A 20,997-nucleotide genomic window follows, 5' to 3' on the forward strand; every position below is an offset into this window, starting at 1 on the left:
ACCTGCTACGCCGATCACATTTGTGTACATTCCACCTCTGCTGCCAATCTTCAGCGCTTCCTTCAATCGTTCTATGAGTCGTCCTCCGCCTGCGGCCTCGTCCTTTCCCCAGATAAGAGTAGAGTGTTCTCTCCCCGGGGCCCTAGAACACTCCCTGTATTCACTGTGGGACACAGTGTTGTCCCACCTTGCACACAGTACATGTACCTGGGAACGCCAGTGCACATCTCTCCAGCCATACCTGCTCGGCAGCGCGTCCATCCTATCATCCAAGATCTCATCCACCATCTAGAACAACGCTTTCTCCCCTTCAAGTGGCTTACCAACAATGTCGCTGGTGTCTCCATTCCCTTAGTGAAGACCATCTACATTACATTCATCCAGTCAGTCATAGACTATCTTTCTCCAGCCCTCAGTCAGCTTTCTCAGACCACCTTACAGCCCTTAGAAAAATTCCAGAATAAAGTGCTGCGGTACATTCTACTAGAATAGTGAACATGTTGACTGAACTGAACCTTCCCTCAGTTGTGGAGAGAATACGTGCCAACGTTTCCTGCTTCAGCGTCAAGTGTCTGCTCTCTCCCCATACTGCTCCATACTATGCTCATGTCCTGAGAGCCTCACTTGTCCTGTCCTCCTCTTCGTCCTGGCATTTGTACCCTTGTCAACATAGTAACCTCCACCCTGCAGCGTCTTGATCTTGATGTCCCTGTGGCTGAAGTTAATCATGGGCCACCTCCCTGGAGGATTCCTCAGCCTCACGTCACCTTCACGCCCACCTCCAAGACAGACCCTCCGCCTCTCCAGAAACAACTTGCTCTGGAGCACATTGCCACACTCTCCTCCTTCATCCCTGCCGTGCATCATATCAATGTGGATGGGTTCGTGCAACGAGACGGCAGTGCAGGCTGCGCCATCTACTCTCCTGATGTGGACCAGCCAGAAGAAGGCTGGGTGTGTCGCAGATTACCTAACTCTTCTAGCTCCATGTACTGCGAGCTACAGGCACTCCTGCTGGCTGTCAACTTCATCTGTCAGCGACGAGTAAATGGTGCAGTGATGTGTGACTCCCAGTCTGCCTTTCAAGCCATCTCGTCCCCACAGCCTGCTTCACATTGCTCAATCATCCTGCAGCAGTTAGTCACAGCCCAGGAACACTATCTCCACATTATATTTTTATGGATTCCCTCCCATGTGGGCATAGCTGCCAACGACAGGGTGGACCTCCTCGCTAAAAGTGCCTACGAATTGCCGCTGCCTCACTGTACCACACCCTCCTTTCCCTGCTACAACCAGATTATACACTCTCCCTACTCTCCACCGCATGGATGCTGAGCGCGCCCAGAGCGTATCAATTAAACATTACGACCACTTCCGTCCCACTCCTCCGAGGTATCGCCGACACGGACTTATGGTTCGCAGACACAATATTGTGTCTGCCCGGCTTCGACTGGGGTACAAGCCACTGTGTCAGGTCTCCAAGGCAGGAGACGTACTCTACTACTCAACCTGCAAGCTGTGTGACCGTCCCAACGCTAACAGCCTCCACCACTACGCCTCGAGTGCCCCTCGGTGAGAGACTTGCTGCCCCGGAGCCAGGATTTAATACATATATGCCAATTCCTGCAAGCTGACAGTAATTTAGACACTGTTTTGGCCCAACACCCTCACTTTGGTGGGTGCTAAAGTTTGACTCTGGAAACACTCATCTTTGTATTTTCAGTTTATTATTTATTTTACCTTCATGTACAGCCTCACTGCACGTACCGACGTGTCATGCGTGACACGAGTACTATGCATATAATAAGTACTAATGAATGTATTAGACCTGTCGCTCTATGAGCGTAATAAATTGATGAAAAAAAAAATCTCTCTCTCTCTCTCTCTCTCTCCTCCGGGAGAGAGATTGGCTCCACCGTGAAATTACATCACATATATGATACAACGTTGGTTACATGCAATGTGTCAAATTACAATAAGGTGTTATTGTATATGTAAATGTTACTATCTATATAATGTGGTACAGTTGTGGTTACATTACTTTCAGATGTAGTATCTAGTGCTATGGATGTATCTACTTCAGTTGTGGTTGTATTTAGTTCCGTTGTACTTACATATGGTTAGGTCGTGGTTGTAATTGGTTCTGCTGTGGCTGTATCTGTTTTTGTTTTGGTTGTATTTAATTCTGCTGTGGTTGTATTTGGTTCAATAAAATTGTAGTTGCATCTGGTTGTGCTGTTGCTGTGTATAGTTCTGTTGTGGTTGTATATGGTTCTATTGTGGTTGTATGTGGCTCTGTTTTGGTTATATCTGGTTCTATTGGGGTTGAATCTGGTTCTGTTGTGGTTATATCTGTTTCTATTATGGTTGTATCTAGTTCTGTTGTCGTTATATCTGGTTCTGTTGTCGGTGTATCTAGTTTTGTTTTGGTTGTATCTGGTTCTGTTGTAGCTGTAACTTGTTCTGTTTTGGTTGTATCTGGTTCTGTTTTGGTTAATCTGGTTCTGTTGTGGTTGTATCTGGTTCTATTGTGGCTGTAACTGGTTCTGTTGTGGTTGTATCGGGTTCTGTTGTGGCTCTATCCGGTTCTGTTGTGGTTGTATCTGGTTCTGTTGTGGTTGTGTCTGCATCCGGTTCTGTTATGGTTGTATCTGGTTCTGTTGTGGTTGTATCGGGTTCTGTTGTGGCTCTATCCGGTTCTGTTGTGGTTGTATCTGGTTCTGTTGTGGTTGTGTCTGCATCCGGTTCTGTTATGGTTGTATCTGGTTCAGTTGTGGTTGTGTCTGCATCCGGTTCTGTTGCGGTTGTTTCTGATTCTGTTATGGCTATAACTGGTTCTATCTGGTTCTGCTGTGGTTGTATCTGTTTTTGTTTTGGTTGTATTTAATTCTGCTGTGGTTGTATTTGGTTCAATGAAATTGTAGTTGCATCTAGTTGTGCTGTTGCTGTGTATAGTTCTGTTGTGGTTGTATATGGTTCTATTGTGGTTGTATGTTGCTCTGTTGTGGTTATATCTGATTCTACTGTGGTTGAATCTGGTTCTGTTGTGGTTATATCTGTTTCTATTATGGTTGTATCTAGTTCTGTTGTGGGTGTATCTAGTTTTGTCTTGGTTATATCTGGTTCTGTTGTGGTTGTATCTGGTTCTGTTGTGGCTGTAACTGGTTCTGTTGTGGCTGTAACTGGCTCTGTTGTGGTTGTATCGGGTTCTGTTGTGGTTGTATCCGGTTCCGTTGTGCTTGTGTCTGCATCCGGTTCTGTTGTGGTTGTATCTGGTTCTGTTGTGGTTGTATCTGGTTCTGTTGTGGTTATATCAGGGTTCTGCTTTGGTTTTATCTGGTTCTGTTGTGGTTGTATCTGGTTCTGTTGTGGCTGCATCAGGTTTTGCTTTGGTTGTATCTGGTTCAGTTGTGACTGTAACTGGTTCTGTTGTGGTTGTATCGGGTTCTGTTGTGGTTCTATCAGGTTCTGTTGTGGTTGTATCTGGTTCTGTTGTGGTTGTGTCTGCATCCGGTTCTGTTGTGGTTGTATCTGGTTCTGTTGTGGTTATATCAGGGTCCTGTTTTGGTTTTATATGGTTCTGTTGTGGTTGTATCTGGTTCTGTTGTGGCTGCATCAGGTTCTGCTTTGGTTGTATCTGGTTCTGTTGTGGTTGTATCTGGTTCTGTTGTGGTTGTATCTGGTTCTGTTGTGGCTGTAACTGGTTATACTGTGGTTGTATCTGGTTCTGTTGTGGCTGTAACTGGTTCTATTGTGGTTGTATCTGGTTCTATTGTGGCTGTAACTAGTTCTGTTGGGGTTGTATCTGGTTCTGTTGTGGTTATATCAGGGTTATGTTTTGATTTTATCTGTTTCTGTAGTGGTTGTATCTGGTTCTGTTGTGGTTGTATCAGGGTTCTGTTTTGGTTTTATCTGGTTCTGTTGTGGTTGTATCTGGTTCTGTTGTGGCTGCATCAGGTTCTGCTTTGGTTGTATCTGGTTCAGTTGTGACTGTAACTGGTTTTGTCGTTGTTGTGTCTGATTCTGCTGTGGTTGTCTCGCTTATGCACGAAAATTAGAACTAGGTTAATATATAAATTTGTGAATATAAATATATATAAACATGCCAACATATATATATATATATATATATATATATATATATATACATATATATGTATATATATGTATATATATATATATATATATATATATATACTGTATATATATATATATATATACATATATATATATACATATATATATATATGTATATAAAGAATATATATAGAAAGAGAATTATATAGATATAAAAGTTTATATGTAAAAAAAAAAAAAAAAAAAAAAAAAAAAAAAGATTGAGTCCTTATTCATGACATGTGCATTACCTTTCAGTCTTTATTGCACTTGAAAAGGCTGTGGCAATGTATTACATACCCTCAAGAATTTTATAAACAAATATATATCTATATGCATCTGTACAGATATGTACATCTGTATATATATATATATATATGAGAAAGACGGTAGAATGCAGTAAAGCATTTAATATATAGATATACAAATTTTACTTCCCTGACCCCGACTTGAACCCGCGCCGTAAGATTGACAGGTACGGTGGTGAAACCGATCGGCTACTCGACCCGCTAAAAGAATTGTCTAACCAGAAGCCTTATGAGACGTCATGGAAGTTACCTATTTGCTCATAGCAGAGCAGTGATAGCGAAGTTTTACAGACAATTCCCGCGGGCGCTTGGGAGCAACGGAATCACAAATTCAAGTCCCAAATCAGGTTACTGAGGTTATTTATATGTGAGAAAGATGGTAGAATGCAGTAACACATTTGATATACAGATATACAAATTTTACCACCCTGACCGGGACTCAAACCTGCACCATAAGATTGACAGGTACGGTGGTGAAACTGATTGGCTACTCGACCCGCTAAAAGAATTGTCTAACCAGACGCCTTATGAGACATCATGGAAGTTACCTATTTGTTCTTAGTTTTATGAACAATTCCCGCAGGCGCTCGGCAGCAACGGAATCACAAATTCAAGTCCCAAATTAGGTTACCGAGGTTATGTATATGTGAGAAAGATGGTAACGCATTTAATATATAGATATACAAATAAATAAGATTTGGGACTTGAATTTGTGATTCCGTTACATAACGACAAAATATTGGATTGATGTATGTTGATGAAATGAAAAAGATAGATTGTACTTGCATCTCACCTTGCAATTCTGCAATAGCTGCAGCTACTTGTTCAAGTTGATCGTTTAAGGAATTAATTTGACTGGAAGTTGTGTTAATTGCGGATGCAACCGAACTATTAGCACCTTGAAGAGCACTTTCGATAGCACTGACATCGCCAATGGCAACAGTACCGTTCTTGATCAAATCCGTGATTTCTTCGATAAGATTGACAATGCAAGTGATCTGGTCATCACTGGCACTCGCCAGGTTGTCTTGAACGAATGTTAGAACGTCCACCAGAATGGAAGTCGGATCTCCTGTTGTGGATTCGCCAGAAATGTTGCAGAATGGAGTGACCGTGATGTTGCTTCCGCTCAGGGTGAGTTGTGGATCTGTGGCAGACCTCCTCCGCCTTCGGCCACTAGTAACTACCGCACTAAGATTACCCAACGACCCTTGCAGGTCGTCAAGGGCCTTTTTCTTTTGATTGAGGGCTTCAGCCTGTTTGGATAACTGTTCGCCTCTTTGCTGAAGAGCAGCTAATGAAAGGGCAGTTGTAGTTGTATCTTGTGTAGTTGTGGTTGCATCTGGCCCAGTTATGGTTGCATCTGGCTCGGTTGTGGTTGTATCTGGCTCAGTTGTGGTTGCATATAGCTCAGTTGTGGTTGTATCTGGCTCAGTTGTGGTTGCATATAGCTCTGTTGTGGTTGTATCTAGCTCAGTTGTGGATGTATCTGGCCCAGTTGTGGTTGTATCAGGCTCGGTTGTGGTTATATCTGGCTCAGTTGTGGTTAAACCTTGCTCAATTGTGGTTGCATCTGGCTCGGTTGTGGTTGTATCAGGTTCAGTTGCGGTTGTATCTGGCTCAGTTGTGGTTGTCTCAGGTTCAGTCGTGGTTGTATTTGGCTCAGTTGTGGTTGTGTCAGGCTCGGTTGTGGTTGCATCTGGCTCGATTGTGGTTGCATCTGGCTCGGTTGTGGTTGTCTCTGGTTCAGTCGTGGTTGTATTTGGTTCTGTTGTGGTTGTATCTGGTTCTGTTGTGGCTGTATCTGGTTCAGCTGTGGTTGTATCTGGTTCTGTTGTGGTTGTATCTGGTTCTGTTGTGGTTGTATCTGGTTCTGTTGTGGTTGTATCTGGTTCTGCTGTGGTTGTATCTAGTTCTGTTGTGGTTGTATCTGGTTCTGCTGTGGTTGTATCTGGCTCAGTTGTGGTTGTATCTGGTTCTGCTGTGGTTGTATCTAGTTCTGTTGTGGTTGTATCTGGTTCTGCTGTGGTTGTATCTAGTTCTGTTGTGGTTGTATCTGGTTCTGCTGTGGTTGTATCTGGCTCAGTTGTGGTTGTATCTGGTTCTGCTGTGGTTGTATCTAGTTCTGTTGTGGTTGTATCTGTTTCTGTTGTGCTTGTATCTGGTTCTGCTGTGGATGTATAGGCCTCTGTTGTAGTTGTCTCTGTTGTGGATGAAAGTTAGAAATGGGGTTGTTAATAAATACATTGATAATCACACGCACATCTTCGCATGCACGCACACATTTGTATTCATCAAGAAAGATCATGATAAATGTGCTGTTTATTATCTATCAACATGTTTTAATACAACCACGCACACACACACACTAGTATCTATCTATACATATGTATGTAAACGGCATGACCTCCGTGTAACGCAATGTTTATATGGCGATGTCTATTCCGCTTCTGCCCTTAAACGTTATTTTATGCTATATTATGATCCTTCTGTTAGCTGTTTATTGCATGCAGTACAACATCCTCTTCTAGCGATCAACATATATAGATAACAAAAGGTGACACCAAGTTGCCCTCCCACGTCTTACTCATCGTTTAATAAAATCTTGTATGATACGAAAATTGACATCAATCCATAACTAGCAGCTCGGGGATTGATTATATTCATTTGTAGAGTGGTCCCTTTCCCGCCGATCAGCGAACAATGCATATGGAATTTTCAATGGCTGTGCAGAGTGCTTCATTTCACGCCGCTGTGCGAGCTCACTTTTATGTTATTCTTCTTTTGCATGTGATGCGTCCCCTTCTTGGTGCTGCGCGAGGTCACATACAGGGTCTGTAAGGTCGGTCAGCCGCTCATCTTTTAGCCCCGCCCACTACTTTGTGACGTCATGTAGAGAAATTGCCGCGGCCGGTCAGGGTATAGGCTTAATTTGCTGTATTGCTTATGTTTATTTATTTTTTGTTCTATATATCAGAAAAATGCAAACTAGTACATGTAGAGTTATAATTAGTGAATTGGATTTTTTTATGACTATCTATATTCCATGTGCTTATCATACACTATTTGATGATAATTTGTGTGCATTTCACAGATCGTGTTTTTATGTATTCCATTTACAGAAGCACACACAAACACACGCATTGAATATAAAATATCGGTCAGCTTTTCAAGAGAAGTCGCAATCATTCTCTTTGAGAACTAAAAGTATCCGAGTTCTTTCATCAAGTGTTTTCCGTTAGAATCATTATGTAATTATAAAGTGCTCACTAGGGTATATATTATTATCTATGTTCTAACCGTTGCAGCTTTCCACATTGTAAGATGCCAAAAAACTGCATAAACACATATAAATACACATGTATATATATATTTATATATATATATATATATATATTTATGTATCTATATAGCTATATATATAGGTAAATGTATATATAGATACACACACATATATATATATATATATACATATATATATATATATATATAAATATATATATATACAATTTTTTTCCCTCTATCTATATGTATATGCATACATGTATATATATATATATATATATATATATATATATATATATATATATATATATATATATATATACATATATATTCTATTTGTAGATATATAAACATTCGAGCACATATACATGTGTACACACACACACACATACACACACACACACATATATATATGTACATATATATATATACATGTACATATATATATATATATATATATATATATATATATATATATATATATATACACACACATATATGCGTGTATATATTCTCTCTCTATATATATGTATATACACACATTAAATATGTAAATATGTAATTATATATATATATATATATATATATATATATATATATATACATATATACATATATACACACATACGCACACAAGGCCAGCGAAGACATATGGTGAAGCCTTGGGAAGAAATATTGTAAAAAGGATTGGAAAGTCAACGCAATGGTAAGATGCGAGGCCGAACTGGAGGAAAAGTTGGACATCATAACACTAATGGATGTAATGACTGATGATGAAAATGAGAATACACCGTGTACCTTGCTCTTCTTTTGACACTGATTTGTGAAAGGAAAGAAGGAGAGATTGGCAAAGTGAACTCTGGAGAGAAGCGTTGGAAGGGTCTGGCCTAAATATCAGCTGAGGAGACGCGCTATGGCCCCTCAATACATAGAGAACATCTAAGAATCCACAGGCATGAACAAAATTTATTGGGACTAAGGCAGACATATATGAAAAGAATAGCATGGAATTATTTTGATTATTAAGGAGTGAGCAAACACGAGACAAAAATGCTTCACCGGATGAGTTGAGCACTTAAAAGAAGCACTTGAAAATAAGACAGGCACCTTTAGCACCAGTAGTATTTTCGACTAATATTGGGACCACTGCCGCAAGTCCTTTAAAAGTACAGCTTGCTCTGCATTGTGTATAATAATAACCCTGAAGTCGTAATATATGCTAGTTGATCACATGAAGAAAAAGAAAATAGTTTGTATAGCATCTTACCTTCCAATTCTGCAATAGCTGCAGCTACTTGTTCAAGTTGATCGTTTAAGGAATTAATTTGACTGGAAGTTGTGTTCACTGCGGATGCAACCGAACTATTAGCACCTTGAAGAGCACTTTCGATAGCACTGACATCGCCAATGGCAACAGTACCGTTCTTGATCAAATCCGTGATTTCTTCGATAAGATTGACAATGCAAGTGATCTGGTCATCACTGGCACTCGCCAGGTTGTCTTGAACGAATGTTAGAACGTCCACCAGAATGGAAGTCGGATCTCCTGTTGTGGATTCGCCAGAAATGTTGCAGAATGGAGTGACCGTGATGTTGCTTCCGCTCAGGGTGAGTTGTGGATCTGTGGCAGACCTCCTCCGCCTTCGGCCACTAGTAACTACCGCACTAAGATTACCCAACGACCCTTGCAGGTCGTCAAGGGCCTTTTTCTTTTGATTGAGGGCTTCAGCCTGTTTGGATAACTGTTCGCCTCTTTGCTGAAGAGCAGCTAATGAAAGGGCAGTTGTAGTTGTATCTTGTGCAGTTGTGGTTGCATCTGGCCCAGTTATGGTTGCATCTGGCTCGGTTGTGGTTGTATCTGGCTCAGTTGTGGTTGCATATAGCTCAGTTGTGGTTGTATCTGGCTCAGTTGTGGTTGCATATAGCTCTGTTGTGGTTGCATATAGCTCTGTTGTGGTTGTATCTAGCTCAGTTGTGGATGTATCTGGCCCAGTTGTGGTTGTATCAGGCTCGGTTGTGGTTATATCTGGCTCAGTTGTGGTTGTCTCAGGCTCAGTTGTGGTTAAACCTTGCTCAATTGTGGTTGTCTCAGGCTCAGTTGTGGTTAAACCTTGCTCAATTGTGGTTGCATCTGGCTCGGTTGTGGTTGTATCAGGTTCAGTTGCGGTTGTATCTGGCTCAGTTGTGGTTGTATCTGGTTCAGTTGTGGTTGTATCTGGCTCAGTTGTGGTTGTATCTGGTTCAGTTGTGGTTGTATCTGGCTCAGTTGTGGTTGTCTCAGGTTCAGTCGTGGTTGCATCTGGCTCGGTTGTGGTTGTCTCTGGTTCAGTCGTGGTTGTATTTGGTTCTGTTGTGGTTGTATCTGGTTCAGCTGTGGTTGTATCTGGTTCTGTTGTGGTTGTATCTGGTTCAGTCGTGGTTGTATCTGGTTCTGTTGTGGTTGTATCTGGTTCTGTTGTGGTTGTATCTAGTTCTGCTGTGGTTGTATCTAGTTCTGTTGTGGTTGTATCTTGTTCCATTGTGGCTGTATCTGTTTCTGTTGTGCTTGTATCTGGTTCTGCTGTGGATGTATAGGCCTCTGTTGTAGTTGTCTCTGTTGTGGATGAAAGTTAGAAATGGGGTTGTTAATAAATACATTGATAATCACACGCACATCTTCGCATGCACGCACACATTTGTATTCATCAAGAAAGATCATGATAAATGTGCTGTTTATTATCTATCAACATGTTTTAATACAACCACGCACACACACACTCGTATCTATCTATACATATGTATAAACGGCATGACCTCCGTGTAACGCAATGTTTATATGGCGATGTCTATTCCGCTTCTGCCCTTAAACGTTATTTTATGCTATATTATGATCCTTCTGTTAGCTGTTTATTGCATGCAGTACAACATCCTCTTCTAGCGATCAACATATATAGATAACAAAAGGTAACACCAAGTTGCCCTCCCACGTCTTACTCATCGTTTAATAAAATCTTGTATGATACGAAAATTGACATAAATCCATAACTAGCAGCTCGGGGATTGATTATATTCATTTGTAGAGTGGTCCCTTTCCCGCCGATCAGCGAACAATGCATATGGAATTTTCAATGGCTGTGCAGAGTGCTTCATTTCACGCCGCTGTGCGAGCTCACTTTTATGTTATTCTTCTTTTGCATGTGATGCGTTCCCTTCTTGGTGCTGCGCGAGGTCACATACAGGGTCTGTAAGGTCGGTCAGCCGCTCATCTTTTAGCCCCGCCCACTACTTTGTGACGTCATGTAGAGAAATTGCCGCGGCCGGTCAGGGTATAGGCTTAATTTGCTGTATTGCTTATGTTTATTTATTTTTTGTTCTATATATCAGAAAAATGCAAACTAATACATGTAGAGTTATAATTAGTGAATTGGATTTTTTTATGACTATCTATATTCCATGTGCTTATCATACACTATTTGATGATAATTTGTGTGCATTTCACAGATTGTGTTTATATGTATTCCATTTACAGAAGCACACACAAACACACGCATTGAATATAAAATATCGGTCAGCTTTTCAAGAGAAGTCGCAATCATTCTCTTTGAGAACTAAAAGTATCCGAGTTCTTTCATCAAGTGTTTTCCGTTAGAATCATTATGTAATTATAAAGTGCTCACTAGGGTATATATTATTTTCTATGTTCTAACCGTTGCAGCTTTCCACATTGTAAGATGCCAAAAAACTGCATAAACACATATAAATACACACATGTATATATATATATATTATATATATATATATATATATATATATATATGTATTTATGTATCTATATAGCTATATATATAGGTAAATGTATATATAGATACATGTGTATATATATATATATATACACACATGTATTTACCTATATGTATATATATATATATATATATATATATATATATATATATATAATTTTCTATCCCTCTATCTATATGTATATACATACATGTATATATATATGTATATATATATATATACATATATATACATATATATACATACATATACATATATATTCTATTTGTAGATATATAAACATTCGAGCACATATACATGTGTACACACACACACACACACACACATACACACACACACACACATATATATATATATATATGTACATATATATATATATAATATATATATATATATATATGTACACATATATATATATATATATATATATATATATATATATATATATATATATATATATATATATATATATATATATATATATACATATATATACATATATACACACATACGCACACAAGGCCAGCGAAGACATATGGTGAAGCCTTGGGAAGAAATATTGTAAAAAGGATTGGAAAGTCAACGCAATGGTAAGATGCGAGGCCGAACTGGAGGAAAAGTTGGACATCATAACACTAATGGATGTAATGACTGATGATGAAAATGAGAATACACCGTGTACCTTGCTCTTCTTTTGACACTGATTTGTGAAAGGAAAGAAGGAGAGATTGGCAAAGTGAACTCTGGAGAGAAGCGTTGGAAGGGTCTGGCCTAAATATCAGCTGAGGAGACGCGCTATGGCCCCTCAATACATAGAGAACATCTAAGAATCCACAGGCATGAACAAAATTTATTGGGACTAAGGCAGACATATATGAAAAGAATAGCATGGAATTATTTTGATTATTAAGGAGTGAGCAAACACGAGACAAAAATGCTTCACCGGATGAGTTGAGCACTTAAAAGAAGCACTTGAAAATAAGACAGGCACCTTTAGCACCAGTAGTATTTTCGACTAATATTGGGACCACTGCCGCAAGTCCTTTAAAAGTACAGCTTGCTCTGCATTGTGTATAATAATAACCCTGAAGTCGTAATATATGCTAGTTGATCACATGAAGAAAAAGAAAATAGTTTGTATAGCATCTTACCTTCCAATTCTGCAATAGCTGCAGCTACTTGTTCAAGTTGATCGTTTAAGGAATTAATTTGACTGGAAGTTGTGTTCACTGCGGATGCAACCGAACTATTAGCACCTTGAAGAGCACTTTCGATAGCACTGACATCGCCAATGGCAACAGTACCGTTCTTGATCAAATCCGTGATTTCTTCGATAAGATTGACAATGCAAGTGATCTGGTCATCACTGGCACTCGCTAGGTTGTCTTGAACGAATGTTAGAACGTCCACCAGAATGGAAGTCGGATCTCCTGTTGTGGATTCGCCAGAAATGTTGCAGAATGGAGTGACCGTGATGTTGCTTCCGCTCAGGGTGATTTGTGGATCTGTGGCAGACCTCCTCCGCCTTCGGCCACTAGTAACTACCGCACTAAGATTACCCAACGACCCTTGCAGGTCGTCAAGGACCTTTTTCTTTTGATTGAGGGCTTCAGCCTGTTTGGATAACTGTTCGCCTCTTTGCTGAAGAGCAGCTAATGAAAGGGCAGTTGTAGTTGTATCTTGTGCAGTTGTGGTTGCATCTGGCCCAGTTATGGTTGCATCTGGCTCGGTTGTGGTTGTATCTGGCTCAGTTGTGGTTGCATATAGCTCAGTTGTGGTTGTATCTGGCTCAGTTGTGGTTGCATATAGCTCTGTTGTGGTTGTATCTAGCTCAGTTGTGGATGTATCTGGCCCAGTTGTGGTTGTATCAGGCTCGGTTGTGGTTGCATCTGGCTCGGTTGTGGTTGTATCAGGTTCAGTTGTGGTTGTATCTGGCTCAGTTGTGGTTGCAGCTGGCCCGGTTGTGGTTGTATCTGACTCGGATGTGGTTGTATCTGGCCCAGTAGTGGTTGCATCTGGTTCAGTTGTGGTTGCATCTGGTTCAGTAGTGGATGTATCTAGCTCGGTTGTGGTTGTATCTGGCCCAGTTGTTGTTGCATCTGGCTCGGTTGTGGTTGTATCTGACTCGGATATGGTTGTATCTGGCCCAGTTGTGGTTGCATCTGACCCAGTAGTGGTTGTATCTGGCTCAGTTGTGGTTGTATCTGGCCCAGTAGTGGTTGCATCTGGCTCAGTTGTGGTTGCATCTGGTTCAGTAGTGGATGTATCTAGCTCGGTTGTGGTTGTATCTGGCCCAGTTGTGGTTGCATCTGGCTCGGTTGTGGTTGTATCTGACTCGGATATGGTTGTATCTGGCCCAGTTGTGGTTGCATCTGACCCAGTAGTGGTTGTATCTGGGTCAGTTGTGGTTGTATCTGGCCCAGTAGTGGTTGCATCTGGTTCAGTTGTGGTTGCATCTGGTTCAGTAGTGGATGTATCTAGCTCGGTTGTGGTTGTATCTGGCCCAGTTGTGGTTGCATCTGGCTCGGTTGTGGTTATATCTGACTCGGATATGGTTGTATCTGGCCCAGTTGTGGTTGCATCTGACCCAGTAGTGGTTGTATCTGGGTCAGTTGTGGTTGTATCTGGCTCAGTAGTGGTTGCATCAGGCTCGGTTGTGGTTGTATCTGGCCCAGTTGTGATTGTATCTAGCTCGGTTGTAGTTGTATCTGGCTCGGTTGTGGTTGCAGCTGGCCCGGTTGTGGTTGTAACTGTCTCGGTTGTGGTTGCATCTGGCTCGGATGTGGTTGCATCTGGCTCGATTGTGGTTGTATCTGGTTCAATTATGGTTGTATCTGTCTCAGTTGTAGTTGTATCCTCCTCGGTTGTTGTGGTTGTATCTGGCTCGGTTGTCTCCGTTGTAGTTGTATCCAGCTCAGTTGTAGGTGTAACAGGTTCGGTTGTCGTTGTAGTTTGTGCATTCACTACAAGAAAAAGTGAAATATACATTTATGATTATACATTCATAATTAAATTGTTATTTTGCTATCGGGACAATAATAGGAGTAATTTTTAAAATATGAATATAAAACATTAGTAAATTTATGACGATAATGATTATAGTAATATCATATGGTGCCATACAGATAAAAATAATGATAAGAAAGAATAACGGTGATATGCAAGGTAGTGAGAAACAGGGCCGGTATTCTGCGAGATTTGTCACAGAATTTGTCTCTGACTCTTGCCAAAGATGTCTTTAACCCGTTCCCAACGGGGCTATTTCAGTTTTAAATGACCGAAATGCCGGGGCATTCGAACGCATAAGCCTAACGCGTCGGGATTCTCGGCCGCACTGGCCGCGAGCGAGCGCTGTACGGCCGCTCACCCGACGCACCGGGCTGGACAAAATAACTCGTCCCCGGCGTCTAGCCCAAAAACCACTAGGCATGATATCTAGTCACCCGTCGTTAACAGTTTTTATTTATGACTCGCCTGCAGTCTACAACAGCTGTTCAACGAATGTAAGGACGGTCTTTGTGAAACAAAAAACTACAGATGATAAGGCTGGTGGTAGGTAATAACTACCGAGACTGAATACACAACACATTGCTGTTAAGGGGAAAAAAAGTAAATCATTAAAGATTAAAAGAATCGTTTCCCCCATTTTTACTACACTGTTCAATTCAAGGAATACGAATGACACTGGCCACCTACTCAGTAGCAATGATTATTCAGAAAATGTTGAAGTTCCCATTTCTCTTTAAAATAAATGTGTTGACGATGGTGCTGCCACCTATCGACGGGTACACTAACTTTCGACCTAAACAAACCCGTATGTTACTATACTGACGGTGGAAAATTAAAGCCATCTTTGGTAGACACGATACATCAACGTGTTCAAAGTTTCGCTGATGAGTTCATTACTCTTTTCATTGGTGAATGCGCTGCCAGGCGTTGGGAGAATTGTGGGAAAAACTTAAAATCTAAATTTTCATATCACACATCGCGCTCTCGAAATACCAGAGGATTCAAATGCTCGGGTACTACAGTAATCATGGAAGCATTATCGAGAGACATGGGTATGAGTTTTTATTTTGTTTGTTTTCATCAATTTATTAAGCTCATAGAGCGACAGGACTAATACATTCATTAGTACATTATTATATATATAATACTTGTGTCACGCATGACACAATGGTATGTGCAGTGAGGCCGCACATGAAGGTAAAATAAATAATAAATGAACTGAAAATACAAAGATGAGTGTTCCAGAGTCAAACTTTAGCACCCACCAATGTGAGGGTGTTAGACCAAAACAGTGTCTAAATTACTGTCAGCTAGCAGGAATTGGCATATATGTATTAAATCCTGGCTCCAGGGCAGCAAGTCTCTCACCGAGGGGCACTCGAGGCAGTAGTGGTGGAGGCTGTTAGCATTGGGACGGTCACACAGCTTGCAGGTTGAGTAGTGGAGTACGTCTCCCGCCTTGGAGACCTGCCACAGTGGTCTGTACCCCAGTCGAAGCCGGGCAGACACGATATTGTGTCTGCGAACCATAAGTCCGTGTCGGCAATACCTCGGAGGAGTGAGACAGAAATGGTCGTAATGTTGTATTGATACGCTCTGGGCGCACTCAGCATCCACGTGGTGGAGAGTAGGGAGAAGAGCGGCAGAGTGTATGATCTGGTTGTAGCAGGGAAGGGAGGGCGTGGCACCGTGAGGTAGCAGCAGTTCGCAGGCACCTTTAGCAAGGAGGCCCACCCTGTCGTTGGCAGCTATGCCCACATGGGAAGGAGTCCATAGAAATATAATGTGGAGGTAGTGTTCCTGGGCTGTGTCTAATTGCTGCAAGATCTGGTGGATGATTGAGCGATGTAAAGCAGGTTGTGGGGATGAGATGGCTTAAAGGGTTGACTGGGAGTCACACATCACTGCACCATATACTCGTTGCTGTCAGATAAAGTTGACAGCCAGCAGGAGTGCCTGTAGCTCGCAGTACATGGAACCAGAAGAGTTAGGTAATCTGCGACACACCCAGCCTACTTCTAGCTGGTCCACATCAGGAGAGTAGATGGCGCAGCCTGCACTGCTGTCTTGTTATACGGACCCATCCACATAGATATGATGCGCGGCAGGGATGGAGGAGAGTGTGGCAATGTGCTTCAGAGCAAGTTGTATCTGGAGAGGCAGAGGGTCTATCTTGGAGGTGGGCGTGAAAGTGACATGAGGCTGAGGAATCCTCCAGGGAGGTGGCCCATGATCAACCTCAGCCACAGGGACATCACGATCAAGACGCTGCAGGGTGGAGATCACTATGTTGACAAGGGTGCGGATGCCAGGATTGAGAGGAGGACGGGGCGCAACGGGATCAAATGAGGCTCTCAGGATGTGAACATATTGTGGAGCAGTATGTGGAGAGAGCAGACACTTGATGCTGAGGCAGGAAACGTTGGCATGTATTCTCTCCACAACTGAGGGAAGGTTTAGTTCAGTCAACATGCTCACTAATCTAGTGGAGGTGGGACACCCAAGAATGTACTGCAGCACTTTATTCTGGAATTATTCTGAGGTGGTCTGAGAAAGCTGACTGAGGGCTGGAGAGAGATAGTCTATGACTGACCGAATGAATGCAATATAGATGGTCTTAGCTAAGGGGATGGAGACACCGGCGGCATTGTTAGTAAGCCACTAGTAAGCTGTTCTAGACGATGATCTTAGATGATAGGATGGATGCGCTGCCGAGCAGGTATGGCTGGAGAGATGTGCACTGGCGTTTCCAGGTACATGTACTGTGTGCAAGGTGGGACAACACTGTGTCTCACAGTGAATACATGGAGTGTTCTGGGACCCCAGGGAAAGAACACTCTACTCTTATCAGGAGAGAGGATGAGGCCGCAGGCGGAGGACGACTCATAGAAAGATTAAAGGAAGCGCTGAAGATTGGCAGCAGAGGTGGAATGTACACAAATGTCATCAGCGTAACAGGTGACAATTGTACAGAGAGTTTCGGGAAGGAGAGTCAGCAAGCGGTGCATCAGTACATGAAATAAGAAGGGACTTAAAACCCTGCCCTGTTTGAACTCCTTGTACTCACTACATGAGCCTTTAAAAAGCACATGTGAGGTCCTGTTGCTGAGATAGCCACGGATCCACTGAAGATTTCCTTGGACACCAAAATCAACTAGCTGGTCAAGAATAACCTCCCTGTTGGCAATGTCAAAGGCACTCTTGAGGTCAATAAATGCTACCACACTGGTGGGGGAGAGGCTGGCTTACAGGTCCATCAGGCAGTGGTAGGTACTCTTCTGTGGCAGGAAACCATACAGCCACGGAGATAACTTGTCTTGGAGTCGGAACATGAAGCGGGTGAGGAATATATGCTCAAGCACTTTACAGAAACAGGAAGTCAATGAGATTGGCCTGAACTTGTTTGTACCAGGCTTGGGGATGGGCACAACAGTACTTGAAGTCCAGGCATGTGGCACATAACCCCTGATGAGGCAAAGAATGTACAATTGCAGCAAAGGATTTCCAGGAACTTTGAGGAGGAGGCAGAGGACTTGGTAGGTGACACCATCATCCCTGGGTGCCGTTAACTTACCCATGGCGAGAGCACGGTGCAGTTCGTCTTCTATGATGAGCAAGTCGTCATCTTCATCTGCTCGTAGTAATGCAATCATTAGGTGCATACTGCCAGTGTTCCTGTGAGTGGAGAGAGCCTCTTGTATATGAATGGGAAGATTGTGTGTCTGCACCTGCTCAGACCAGGTGTTTATCAAGTCCTGTGCATATTGGGCAGGGCTGTGGTGGAGAGCGCTTGGGTGTTTCCTCTTGATGATTCTGTTTATGAAATGCCACATGGAGCCAACATTGGTCTGATGATTTATGGTATCAGTATACTTCCTCCAAGACTCAGTATGGACACACTGCTGAAGGCCAACGAGATCATCTCTGGACGCCTGGTACTAGGGGAGGAGAGCAGGTGTTGGTTGCCTCTGGAAAACGTGGCCATCTTCCACAGCCTTCCTTTCCGCCAGAAGAATACGTTGAGCCAGCATCCAGGCCTGGGTCTTAAGGTGTCTTTTAACATGTGGTCTTGTCACATATCAGGTGTAAAAGTTGTGTGTTGAGTCAACCAAGGAAGAGTATAGTCTGTCAGGTGACTGGTAATCAAATGTTGATAGAAGACAGGAGATGTAGGAGACATAGTTGGGGCAGTACTTCGGAGGGATAGTGATGCGGAGGCGAGTCTGAGAAAGGGAAGGTCCACCTGGCACCATATACTGAAGGCCAAGAGTGACATGGTCAGAGAAGAAAGCCTGGATGGAGAAACACTTGACTTGCGATGCTGGAAGTGATGATGTGGTCAAGCATGCCTCCTCGGATATGTGTGGCGCCCCCAGTGGGCCAGTGAGTAAGGTGGCGGCGACGGATGTATTCAAGGAGAGGCAATCCACTACAGTTTGGCGTGGGGGAGACATCACCTAAGGCAGGGTGGTGGGCATTAAAGTCACCCATGTAAACTATGCCATGAGAAGGAGTAGTAGGGAGAGCAGGGAGGTTGATCCTTCCAGATGCAGAGTAGACATTGCAGAGCTGCAGCTTCCCATCACCCACAGTGACTTCAAAGAGCTGGAACGTCATTTCGTTATCAGTAGAGCAGTGCAGGAGTATATGGGTTATGGAAGAATGAATGTAGCTCACAAGGCCGTTCCTGGTGTAGTGGACATAGGGGATGTAGCTTAGGAGTGGAGGGGCATCTTTCCCAGGCATGTGGCTGCCTACAAAAGCTTCTTGGATGAATATAACATGTGGATGGTGGTGACCTATGTATGTCTTGAGTGAAGCAAGCTTTGAGTAAGTCCTCATTCCACAGGCGTTCCAGGAGATAATATGAAGCTGCATCCTACTAGTGAAGTCCGAGTCTAGGTGTACAGGAGGCTGGTGGGGACGATGACGTTGAGGCGGTGTCACTCTGAGGTGTGATTCGTGGTAGCTTCTTGAAAAGGTGGTTACAAATTCATTCGTAACCAGCAGCGAGTCTCTATCTGTTTTATGTTTGCCCTTATTTCCTCAAGGGTATTTTGGAGTGCATTGTTTTTTTTTGTTATTCCTTTTGGTTTTGCTTGTTTCAATACATTCGTCTTCATTTGATTCATTTCTTAATGGCGGAAAGTCTTTTTCGTTAAGGATATTTTTATGGTCATCATGTGTGCAGGATATTGCCAGATGATCAGCCTTCCCGCATTTATGACACGTCTTAGTTTGTCCACTGTAGAAAAAAAACTAACAGTGTCCACATATTGTCATTGTAGATGGAATGTTATGTTAGATTTCCATTTCTGCTTTATGTATGCCGTTTAGCAGGCCTTCAGCTTTACCATAAGTATGCCTACTTATCCTTATGTTGTACAATTTCCCGCTTTTACCGAGTACTTATTCTAGAATATCATTAGCCATATCAAATGGTGCATATGTAATTGATACGTATGCAAATACTTAACTGAAATTCAGTATTTTACCTTTTCGCTAGAGTTTCTGATAAGGTATGTTTATTTTGTTTTTTTTCATACTTGTTGCAAAAGTCTAAGAACTTATTTTCTTTGAATTTTATCATTACTTTATTATTCTACCTTATTGAAAACCAATTATATCTTCTGGATCAATTTTCAAAATGTAAAAAGTTACTTCACATGCTAAGTTAACTGAAGGATTGCAAAAGAAAGATAGGCCAATGGAGTCTTTTCTCCTTACAGTTGGTGTGTAAACGGCTTTTATGGGTGACGTCAAAATGACGTCATTACCCAGGGACAGCCAAGTTGCCTTCGGGGCATTCCCCCGGCTAAACCGGTGTTTACTCACTCACTGCTCACTTATTTCCCTCAGAAACACAAAGTCTAAAGCATTTCACAGAATAACAACTTTATAGTAACCTTGGTTGTTTTAATGGTAGATGTCCAGATTCGTACAGCCATTGAATCTCGCAATTTAAATTTTTGTCTGCAGTTCTTCCTGAAGTGTATTACGTGAATCTGATATCGCTTACTGTTTCTGGAATTATTAAAGTTCAGATAGGGGAGGGTATGAAGTATATCAGAAAAATCATGGGGTAAAACAAGCTTAAATTTAATAAATATATGATACAAGCACGTAAAAAACAAAACGTTTAAAACTGGCCCTGTCTATCCATAATCAAAACCTACGAATTGAAGCGCCAACTTTTAAAATTTGAAGGGAACATACTGTCGGCAAACCCAGTGGTAATACGCTTAAAAGTTCCAATTAAACTCCCCTAGACCCCCGTGGTCTTTATATATTGCGCTCTAACCATATGTCCCACCTAACCCCCTAGTCAGGGGGTTCTGCCCCCTGGACCTCAGGGAAAGCGGATCTTGAAAAGTGATAGATATTGCCTCGTGTTAAAACGTTTGTTCCAGCATATAATTTGCTGCCAGAAAACCACAAACCTTCGTATATAGAAAAAGCGATATTGCACCTTTCTTCGGTTCCGGCGATTTCGTCTCGA

The 20,997-nt window shown here is 42.0% G+C and overlaps 1 protein-coding gene across 5 annotated transcripts in view; it reads right to left on the minus strand.

Moving 5' to 3' along the window:
* The window catches only part of LOC122264038 (uncharacterized), a 52,756-nt gene that overhangs the window by 25,090 nt on the left and 6,669 nt on the right, over positions 1-20,997 (minus strand). For 2 of the 5 annotated variants that reach the window (XM_086549539.1, XM_086549537.1), the window contains exons 2-4: positions 12,641-14,452; positions 8,977-10,302; positions 5,218-6,627 (exon numbers count right to left, since the gene is read on the minus strand). In XM_086549539.1, the coding sequence (XP_086405665.1) occupies positions 5,218-6,627; positions 8,977-10,302; positions 12,641-14,452 (4,548 nt within the window). The remainder of the gene's footprint in view (positions 1-5,217; positions 6,628-8,976; positions 10,303-12,640; positions 14,453-20,997) is intronic. The other 3 variants (XM_086549541.1, XM_086549540.1, XM_086549538.1) reach the window with 2 other exon arrangements.

This window comes from Penaeus japonicus, unplaced genomic scaffold (assembly GCF_977035675.1).
Source record: "Penaeus japonicus unplaced genomic scaffold, GWHDUDI00000001_assembly GWHDUDI00000022, whole genome shotgun sequence".
Taxonomy (NCBI): domain Eukaryota; kingdom Metazoa; phylum Arthropoda; class Malacostraca; order Decapoda; family Penaeidae; genus Penaeus; species Penaeus japonicus.